Source organism: Phycodurus eques, chromosome 20, assembly GCF_024500275.1.
Source record: "Phycodurus eques isolate BA_2022a chromosome 20, UOR_Pequ_1.1, whole genome shotgun sequence".
Classification (NCBI taxonomy): domain Eukaryota; kingdom Metazoa; phylum Chordata; class Actinopteri; order Syngnathiformes; family Syngnathidae; genus Phycodurus; species Phycodurus eques.
The window spans coordinates 16124243-16135710 of record NC_084544.1 but is presented as its reverse complement, the minus strand read 5'-3'; the positions used below and the strand labels follow the sequence as shown (position 1 = coordinate 16135710).

General features: G+C 43.5%; 1 protein-coding gene across 5 annotated transcripts in view; it reads right to left on the bottom strand.

Moving 5' to 3' along the window:
- Positions 1–2767: 2767 nt before the first annotated feature.
- Positions 2768–11468, bottom strand: part of glcci1a (glucocorticoid induced 1a) — a 31687-nt gene continuing 22986 nt past the window's right edge. For all 5 annotated transcript variants that reach the window (XM_061665233.1, XM_061665230.1, XM_061665232.1 and 2 more), the window contains 3 exons: positions 7521–7731; positions 5004–5124; positions 2768–4930 (listed from right to left, as the gene is read on the bottom strand). In XM_061665233.1, coding sequence (XP_061521217.1) covers positions 4633–4930; positions 5004–5124; positions 7521–7731 — 630 coding nt within the window. In that variant the 3' untranslated portion in view covers positions 2768–4632. The remainder of the gene's footprint in view (positions 4931–5003; positions 5125–7520; positions 7732–11468) is intronic.

Genomic DNA, 11468 nt, shown 5'->3' with positions numbered 1-11468 from the left:
TTATCAGTTTGAACATTAAATATTTTGTCTTTGTAGTGTATTCAATTAAATATAGGTTAAACATGATTTGCAAATCATTGTATTCTGTTTTTATTTATGTTGAACACAACGTCCCAACTTCATTGGAATCGGGGTTGTACATTAATGAGGGAAAAAATGTATTTAAATCATTTTAGCAAATGGCTGCAATATAACAAAGAGTGAAACCATGAAGGGGGTCTGAATACTTTCCGTACCCATTGTACTTTATTTCAAGTTTTTATGTTTTTGTCATGTTATGAGACAAATATAATATTGATTGTGAAATCAATCAATATTTGGGGCAAGTCAAATCCGCCACTTTTCCTCAATTCTCTCCTCAGCAGCCGCTTTGCGTCGGCGGCTGTCTGATCTCCTCTCTTTCGCCTTTAAGTGCTTTAAACTTGCATTCATTTTGCATTTGTGTTTGTGCTGTGTTTGCTGCTTAAATGTTGTCTTTACATCGTTTACAACAATACAACAGAACAGAATGCCTTTTATTGTCACCATAAAAAGATTTGCTTTGTAAAGTGTACTTCTTTTTATATTTAAAAAAAAAAAAAAAACACACCCACACAACTAAACATATACACGGAGAGGAATTGCATTCAAGGGGAAAACAATTAAAAGAGAAGTCACGCAAATTCAAAATTTGTGTGACTTCCCTTCCACAAGTGCCCGATAAAGAGTTCACCTATGAAACGTTGGTGTCTTTAGCATTTTTTGTTTGTTTGTTTCCTCATCTTCATTTGTGAATTATTTAGTGGCGGGCAAGTCAAGCCTCATGAAGCACTGAGGCTTTCCTAACTCTGGTGCTGAAAAAGATTCAACGCTCCAAGGCTTCAGTGACGGTGCCACCTGGCGGACAACTGAAGTCATAGCAACCTCCAAAGAGCACGACTGAAACACTGGCACTGTTTCATGACACAGCGTTTCGAATCGCGCCGCTTCAGGAAGAGTGTCACAAGCTCCAAAGCCTCGCTGTCATTTGCCCCTCACTAGTATTATCTGCGTGGGTTTTCCACGGGTACTGCGGTTTTCTCCCACATTGCAAAAACATGCATGGTAGGTTGATTGAAGACTTTAAATTGCTCATAGGTGTGGTCGTTTATATGTGCCCTGGGATTGGCTGGCGACCAATTCAGGGTGTACCCCGCCAGGTGAGTCGTGACACAGAAGCAGACGTGTACAAGTGCCGTGTTAACAATAACCAGCACCTGTGTTACTAGTTTCATTCGACATTAAATAGTGAAAGATGCCGTGTAGCAACTGCCAAGTTTGCACCCAAATAAATAATGATAAATAATCAAATAAAATGCCACGTAATATTGCATTTTGGTATAGTTTGTCAAATTGTGACGTGATAGTGGTGGTATTAAGGGCTGAATTGGGTCACTTAAATGTCCGCTGAGGGCCCGGGTCCCAAATGTACCGCTCGCCCCTGATGCATACATGCAGTGGGTACGGGAAGTATTCAGAGCCCCATACGTTTTTCACCCTTTTTTATATTGCAGCCATTTGCTAAAATCATTTAAGTTCATTTTTTTTCCCACATTAATGTACACACAGCGCCCCATATTGACAGGAAAAAAAAATGCAATTTTTGCAGATTTATTAAAAAAAGAAAAACTGAAATATCACACAGGGAGGACCCAGCCTCCCGCCCGAAGATAGCTGGGATAGGCTCCAGCGGCCCGAGACCCTAGTGAGGATAAGCGGTAAAGAAAATGGATGGATGGATGAAATATCACACAGACATAAGTATTCAGACCCTCTGCTCAGTATTTAGTAGGACCCTTTTGAGCTAAAACAGCCAGGAGTCTTTTTGGGAATGATGCGACAGGTTTTTGATACCTGGATTTGGATCCTCTGCCATTCCTCCTTGCAGATCCTCTCCTGTTCTGTCAGGTTGGATGGTGAACGTTGGTGGGGAGCCATTTGCAGGTTTTTCCAGAGATGCTCAATTGGGTTTAAGTCAGTGCTCTGGCTGGGCCATTCAAGAACAGTCACGGAGTTGTTCTGAAGCCACTCCTTTGTTATTTTCGACGTGTGCTTCGGGTCATTGTCTTGTTGGAAGGTGAACCTTCGGCCAACCCGGAGGTCCTGAGTACTCTGGAGAAGGTTTTTCTTCAGGCAGTTCCTTTGACCTCATGATTCTCATTTGCTCTGACATGCATTGTGAACTGGAAGGTCTTATATAGACAGGTGTGTGGCTTTCCTAATCAAGTCCATTCAGTATCATCCAACACAGCTGGACTCCAATGAAGGTGGAGCACCATCTCAAGGATGATCAGAAGAAATGGACAGCACCCGAGTTAAATATAGGAGTGTCACAGCAAAGGGTCTGAATACTTGTGGCTGTGTGATATTTAGGTATTTCTTTTTTTAATAAATCAGCAAAAATGTCAACAATTCCATTTTTTTCTGTCAATATGGGGTGCTGTGTGTACATTAATGAGGAACAAAATGAACTTAAATGATTTTAACAAATGGTTGTAATATAACAAAGAGTGAAAAATTACAGGGGGTCTGAAAACTTTCTGTACCCACTGTACATACAGAACACACACAACCCTAACCCCCAAACTACAAGTTTCCCCTTTCAATGTGGGCCACAAGATCAACCAGCAAACACAAAAAAAGAGCTCCTGTGGGCTATGGCGTTTGCGTTGTTCAGTGTGCGAGAAGAGGCAAGGGTTGTGGCAGCTGGGTGTGAGTTTCTTCCCCCCCCCCCCCCCCCCCGCCCCGCCCCCCGCCTCCCATCTCTTTCTTAAGCCCAAGGGGGTCGTCAATGGAGCCCGTTTTGAAGACATGGACGACATCAAGATAGCTGTGATGACGGAGCTGCGTAGGAACCATGGAGGAATCCTTCCAGGAATGCGTAAAATGGCAGCGAAGGGTTTAAAGACTTACTTCAACGGGGGGAAACTTTTAGTTTGGATATCAAATATATATTATATTTACCAATCCTGGAAGATTTCTGACACACGTCATATATATATATATATATATATATATATATATATATATACACACACACAACCTCAATTCCAATGAAGTTGGGACGTTGTGTTGAACATAAATAAAAACAGAATACAATGATTGACAAATCATGTTCAACCTATATTTAATTCACTACACTACAAAGACAATATATTTAATGTTTAAACTGATACACTTTATTGTTTTTAGCAAATAATCATGAACTTAGAATTTGATGGCTGCAACACGTTCCAAAAAAGCTGGGGCAGGTGGCAAAAAAAGACTGAGAAAGGAATGCTCATCAAACACCTGTTTGGAACATCCCACAGGTGAACAGGCTAATTGGGCACAGGTGGGTGCCATGAATGTGTAAAGGATATCACCACATGGGTTCAGGAACACTTCAGAAAACAAATGTCAGTAAATACAATTCGGCGCTACATCCGTAAGTGCAACTTGAAACTCTACTATGCAAACCTAAAGCCATTTATCAACAACACCCAGAAACGCCGCCGGCTTCTCTGGGCCCGAGCTCATCTAGGATGGACTGATGCAAAGTGGAAAAGTGTTCTGTGGTCCGACGAGTCCACATTTCAAATTGTTTTGGAAATTGCGGACGTCGTGTCCTCCGGGTCAAAGAGGAAAAGAACCATCCCGACTGTTATGGACGCCAAGTTCAAAAGCCAGCATCTGTGGTGGTATGGGGCTGTTTTAGTGCCATTGGAATGGGTAAATTACACATTTGTGAAGGCACCATTAATGCTGAAAGCTACATACAGGTTTTGGAGAAACATATGCTGCCATCCAAGCAACGTCCTTTTTCATGGACGCCCCTGCTTATTTCAGCGTAATATAGCGTAAATATGACAACTGAGACCCGGGACTGTTGAACAGCTGAAGCTGCACATCAAGCAAGAATGGGAAATAATTCCACCTACAAAGCTTCAACAAACGTTTATTGAATGTTGTTCAAAGAAAAGGTGATGTAACACAGTGTTAAACATGACCCTGTCCCAGCTTTTATGGAACGTGTTGCAGCCATAACATTCTAAGTTAATGATTATTTGCTGAAAACAATAAAGTTGATCAGTTTGAACAATAAATATCTTGTCTCCGTAGTGTATTCAATTAAATATAGGTTGAACACGATTTGCAAATCATTGTGTTCTGTTTTTATTTATGTTTAACACAACGTCCCAACTTCACTGGAATTGAGGTTGTATATATTTACACTCACATACACATGCATCTATATAGAGAGCTTATTCATTGTGCAAATGTTTGAAACAATACAATACATAATTTAAGAACAAATATACTACCAGCTTAAAATGCATCTCCCTTCCATGGTGCTCCAACCTTCCCTATAATTCCTTGCACATGATAGACTATTATTTTCCTTGCCAGAAGTAAGGGAATAATACAGGGCAGAACATTGATGTGGCAGTCTTGGTGGTGAAAGTGGTTATTGGTGCTGGAGACAGTTTGTACATGCAGAAAGAGAACATGAGTTGGAGGGGTCAGCACAGAGATACCGATGCTCTCTTGGCAGAGCAGAAGGTGTTTTGGGAGAGTCACTGGTCATACTTCACAAAGGTAAAACCTAGAGCTAGAGACCAGCTCTGCTCAGGTCTAGCTGATGGCTGGACTGTCAGTCTGGTTATTTGGAGCCTCTGGGGGTAAGCTTGGCTCCTCTGGAGGATCATCTGTGGCGCTGCTTGTAGAGGCTTGAGCAGGGACCCCATGGAATGTTGTCACCCCCTGAAGCTCCGTCTCGTCCTCATTCTCTTCGGACTGTACGGCGGACATGAGGTGTAAGGACCCTGGGAGTTTAACAGGGCAGAATGCAGAGCCAGTTGGAATGAAGTTAACCTTGTTTTTGTCGGGACAGGAGAAAAGAGGAACTGATGCTGATGTGGACTGTCTGGAGCTGAAATACAGGGAGTGCAGTGTCACTGGGGAACATATGCAGAGTTGAGATTCAACCAATTAGATCAGTTTACCTAATCTCCTCAAAGGCTTTAATCTTCTCACAACCTTCGGGCGGCTCTCGCTTGAACATGTAGCTGTTGTTGGGTTTGGGTGAGGAGGCAAATTTGGGTAATGGCGAGCTACTCTCACTGTCTGTAAATATAAAGACACATTTAGACAGACTATCTGGACTATGAAAACACATTACATGCCAATTCAAATAGCCGAGCTCTTGATTTTAATCAAATGTTGTGTACGATGTCGAATCCCTGCCTATTTGCGGTTCGCTAATCACGATTTTACCTCTTCAAATATAATAAAAATATTTTTTCTGTGGAACCTATCCCCCTCACAGTTTTCGTGCTCTTTCTGAAAAACGCCCTACGATGCCGCCAAAGCCCTGTCTAAATGGTAAAGTAAAAATTGGTATCAAGGAAGGCTGTTTCAGTTCTAAATCAAGCTATGTGTACAAGCTAATTTTAGCCTGTGTTGTCAGTGAAAGTGATGAGTCTTTACCACACGTGCATGTACTTGCACAATTCCGGTGTATTTTTTTCTGAAACCTTTTTAAGGGTAATTTTGTAAGCTGAGTCTGAAATGTTGTTGGGTCATCAGTTTGTGGTGTGTGTGTGTGTGTGTGTGTGTGTACACATACAGTGAGGCAAAAAAGTATTTAGTCGGCTACCAATTGTGCCAGTTCTCCCACTTAAAAAGATGAGAGCCTGTAATTTTCATCATAGGTATACTTCACCTATGAGAGACAACATGAGTGAAATAAATAAATAAATTGAAAAACAAATCCAGAAAATCACATTGTCTGATTTTTAAAGAATTTATGAGCAAACTATGGTGGAAAATAAGTATTTGGTGAATAACAAAAGTTCATCTCAATACTTCGTTATATACCCTTTGTAGGCAATGACAAGAGGTCAAATGTCTTCACAAGGTTTTCACACACAGTTGCTGGTATTTTGGCCCATTCCTCCATGCAGATCTCCTTTTGGGGCTGTCGCTGGGCAACATAGACTTTCAACTCCCTCCAAAGATTTTCTATGGGCTTGAGATCTGGAGACTGGCTAGGCCACTCCAGGACCTAGAAATGCTTCTTACAAAGCCACTCCTTCGTTGCCCGTGCAGTGTGTTTGGGATCATTGTCATGCTGAAAGACCCAGCCACGTTTCATCTTCAATGCCCTTGTTGATGGAAGGAGGTTTTCACTCAAGATTTCACAATACATGGCCCCATTCATTCTGTCCTTTACACGGATCCGTCGTCCTGGTCCCTTTGCCGAAAAACAGCCCCAAAGCATGATGTTTCCACCCCCACGCTTCACAGTAGGTATTGTTTTCTTTGGATGGCAACTCGGCATTCTTTCTCCTCCAAACACAACAAGTTGAGTTTTTACTAAAACGTTATATTTTGGTTTCATCTGACCATATGACATTCTCCCAGTCCTCTTCTGGTTCATCCAAATGCTGTCTAGCAAACTTCAGACAGGCCTGGAGATGTACTGGCTTAACAGGGAGACACGTCTAGCACTGCAGGAGTGAGATCTTGCGTAGAGGGAGATTATCAGTGGTCTTGTATGTCTTCCATTTTCTAATAATTGCTCCCACAGTTGATTTCTTCACACCAAGCTGCTTACCTATTGCAGATTCAGTCTTCCCAGCCTGGTGCAGGTCTACAATTTTGTTTCTGGTGTCCTTTGATAGCTCTTTGGTCTTGGCCATAGTGGAGTTTGGAGTGTGACTGTTTGAGGTTGTAGACGGCTGTCTTTTCTACTGATAACGAATTCAAACAGGTGCCATTAACACAGGTAACGAGTGGAGGACAGAGGAGCCTGGACAGAAGAAGTTAGAGGTCTGTGTGAGCCAGAAATCTTTGTTGTTTGTAGGTGACCAAATACTTACTTTACACCTTAATTTACTTACAGGCCTCTCTCATCTTTTTAAGTGGGAGAAATAGCACAAATGGTGGCTATTCTCCTACGATGCTGACTACCTGATAATTATTGGGGCGATATTGGAAAAAAGGACATCACACTGCTAGGTCGGATATAAAAAAAACAGCATCTGCTGTTGCACTGGCTCGTGACAGTCATGCATTCTTAGCTCAAGATTTTTCACCGACGACACCAAAAATGGTTAATATCCACAGTTAATTAGCATATGATCATCAGCACTTGCTAAAATTACGATCATCATTGTAGTTACCAACTTTGAGTTGGTAACTACAATGCTTGCGACCGTTTACGTCCTTGCGGAGCAACAACTCCCGACGAGATCCAGCGGCCTACGATGGACTCGACGAAATATTTATATAATAATCCATTGAGTGAATGGTATACATACATTATTTAATTAGAATTAACACATACTATACATAAATGCATTTTCAACTTTTTCTAAAAATTCAAACGAGTTTAAAACAAAATAAAAGGTATTATAAAGACAGTCATCGAGAATCTAGGCAGGCAGACCAAACATGTAACAGACAAATTGACGCACACAACAGCATGCTGTCTGAGTCATGAAAGTCATGTTTTCAACCTTTATCAGGATCATCGAGTAAATCCTCTGTGGAATAAGGACTGCTGTCATGTGATCCTGATGGACAGGCGGGTGAGGGGCACGGTGACAGGCTGGAGCAACTGCTGGACCGCCCGGGAGCTGAGGGAATTTGGATGTCAGTGCCCCTGGAGCTGCTGCTGCGCTGCTGGGGAGGAAAAGGTGCCCGGCGGCCATCAGGAACCTCTAGGGACTGCATTTCATGTGAAGGACAGCAGAGACACAAATATTTGTTAAATCAAGTGATTTTTTTTTTTTTCTTTGGATAAGAAATACATTTCTAAAAGTAAAATTCCTCCTCAATGCTACTCTTGTATGTGTACCTACCTACCTATCGATGTACTACTTACCTACCTACCTACCAAATTAATATAAATTCTACACACCTGTTCAAATGCCAAGTTCTTGTGATATCAAAATATTTGGAAAAAAAATAATCATTTCAAAAAAAATTTCCACCATTAATGTGACCCTTCACATGTACAACTCAATTGAAAAAAAATATATATTTCAGCGAGGGGAAGAAAAAATACACAGCATCACTTGTTTCATATGTTAGGCTGGTTGATAATTGGTTTCAACAGAAAGGATGCAAGCTAGGGGCAGCAACAACAAACCCAGTGACGGCTGGCAGTGATCCACTGATGATACTCCACTACTCAGAAAAAGTTAGGGGATCTCAGCTTTCTGGTGAGATTTCAGGATGAACCTAAAATGTACGATAACCTTTACATCCATCCATCCATTTTCTTCCACTTATCCGAGGTCGGGTCGTGGGGGCGGTAGCTTTAGCAAGGAAGCCCAGACTTCCCTCTCTCCAGCCACCTCATCTAGCTCCTCTCGATGTGGAGGAGCAGCGGCTCGACTTTGAGCCCCTCCTGGATGACCGCGGGGTGCCCGGACACCCTGCGGAGGATCCTAATTTCGTCCGCTTGTATCAGGGCTCTTGTTCTTTGGGTCACGACCCACAGCTCCTGACCATAGGTGAGGAGAGAAACGTAGTTTGTCAGGTAAATTGAGAGCTTCACCTTTCAGCTAAGCTCCTTCTTCGCCACAACACCGGTACAAAGTCCACATCACTGCAGACACTGCACCGATCCGCCTGTCGATCCCCCGTTCCATTTTTCCCTCACTCGTGAACATGACCCCAAGATACTTGAACTCGTCCATTTGGGTCAGGACCTCATCTCCGACCTAGAGAGGGCACTCCGCCCTTTTCGGACTGAGGACCATGGTCTCAGATTTGGAGGTGCCGATTTTCATCCCAGCCGCTTCCCACATGGCTGCGAACCGCTCCAGTGAGAGTTGGAATCACGGCTTGATGAAGCCAACAGAACCACATCATCTGCAAAAAGCAGGGAAGCAATACTGAGGCCAACAAACTGGGGTCCAACCCTCACCGGAAACAAATCTGACTTACTATCAGCAATGCAGACCCAACTCTGACACTGGTCATACAGGGACCGAACATCCCGTATCAGGGGGTTCAGTACCCCATACTCCCGAAGCCACCCCGACAGGACTCCCCAAGGGACACTGTCGAACGCCTTATCCAAGTCCACAAAACACATTGACTGGTTGGGTGAACCCATGCACCCTCGAGGACCCTGCCGAGGGTGTACAGCTGGTCCACGGTTCCACGGGAAGGACAAAAACCACACTGTTCCTCCTGAATCTGAGATTCGACGTGCCAACGGACCCACCTCTCCAGCAAACCTGAATAGACCTTACCAGGGAGGCTGAGGAGAGTGATCCCCCTGTATTTGGAACACACCCTCCGGTCCCCTTTCTTAAAAAGGGGGCCCACCTCCCCAGTCTGCCAATCCACAGGCTCTGTCCCCGATGTCCGAGCGATGTTGCAGAGGCGTGTCAACCAGGACAGCCCCACAACATCCAGTGCCTTTAAGAACTCCGGGCGTATCTCATCCACCCCTGGGGCCTTGCCACCGAGGACCTTTTTAACTACCTCTGTGACCTCAACCCCAGAGAAAGGAGAGACTGCCTCAGAGATCACACACACCGCTTCCTCATGGGGAGACGGGTCGGTGGAATTGAGGACGTCTTCGAAGTATTCTCCCCACCGACTCACAACATCCCGACTCGAGGTCAGCAGCGCCCCATCCCCACTATACACAGTGTTGATGGTGCACTGCTTCCCCCTCCTGAGATGCCTGATGGTAGAACAGAATTTCCTCAAAGCTGTCTTGAAGTTGTTTTTGATAGGCTCACCGAACTCCACCCAGTTTTTGCCTCAGCGACCACCAAAGTTACGTTTCTACTTGGTCAGCCGGTACCCATCAGCTGCCTCAGGAGTCCCACAGGCCAAAAAGGCCCAATATGACTCATTTTTCAGCTTGACGGCATCCCTCACCGCCGGTGTCCACCTACGGGTTCGGGGGTTGCCACCATGACAGGCACCGACCACCTTACGGCCACAGCTCCGGTCGGTGGTCTCAGCAATGAAGGCGCGGAAGATGGTCAACTCAGACTTAATGTCCCCTGCTTCCCCCGGGACGTGGGAGTTGAAACTCCTGACAGGGGATTCCGTTCCCGTTCCCAGCAGACCCTCACAATACGTTTGGGCCTGCCAGGTCGGACCAGCATCTTCCCCCACCCTCGGCGCCAACACACCACCAGGTGTTGATCATGGAAAAAATGTAAACAGAGGCGAAGCAAGCAGAGTGAGCAAAAAAGCGTCTGCACTGTACAAGAGAGAGAGACATACGGTACTAAGCAGTCTCTCGTAGTTTTTCGTTTTTGTTTTTACTGGTATGACATTTGGGAAGCAAATAAACCTGCCATGCCGTCAATATGCTGTAGGCACACTGGCAATACTGTAAGATATCTTTTTTTTACCTGATGGCAGACCACTCCAAAGCGGTAATTGTCTTCCTGGAATTATCTGAACCTTCGCTACCAGTATTAGCTTCTATAATGCAAATTAATAAAGGTCCAGAAAGATTAATCTTACATTTTTGTCATTTATAGTGTTACAGTAAATAAAAAACAACAGTTTCTAATGTTCTGATGACAAGCATATCACTAACACCTACGTATAGAGAAGTACTGGTAAATTCTGATTCCAATCTCCCACATTAACAAAAGTGTCAAACTCAAATTCACAGTGGGCCAAAATTAAAATTTCGGATGAAGTCGCAGATTCAACTCAATATTTATTGAAAATTGTGCATGTTTTCCCTTCTCTGCTGATATGTAACAATAACATAACAACAAACTCAAATTTTGCTGAAACACTGAATCTGGAATAAGTAAACTTTAATATTATAAACACAGAAATCAAATTTGCAATCAAAGACATCAGTGGTATTTGTTTGTTGTTGTTCAGTCTTTAAATAAATACCATAAATTATTTTGTCTCTCTTTCAACACCTTTCTTTTTAATGAAAATCTTTCTTCAAAGACCAACAAAACAACCCCCAAAAACTAAGAATGTCCTCCAATAAAAATCCAACCTTTAAACTACTCCCTGCCAATAAGTTGAAAAAGTGCAAAAACATTCATTCTAACTGTATTTTATTCTTTGATTATAGCCGTATAGCACAAGCACATGTCTTTTACTTTTGTGAACAGATAATCTGCCTCTCACCCGTCTTGGAAGTTCCTCTTTTCCATCTTTTGTTTGGCCATTTTTGGGAAGGGGAGGTGTAAATTTGCCCGAGGAGACTGGTTGCATACTGGCAAATGAATGCAACAGAAAAGGTGGGGGCGCTTGCCGGTCTCGACGCCCCACTAGCAAAGCATTCTGGGATTTGTAGTTTTAGCGGCATATGCTCTACCTGTATATACTGTGGGGCCAGCTCTAAGACACATTTGATAGGGTCTTGCGGGCCAAATGTAATTACATCGCAGGGTAGATTTGGCTCCTGGGCCTCAGCTTGACATAATGTGCTACCATCATGAAGAACACTC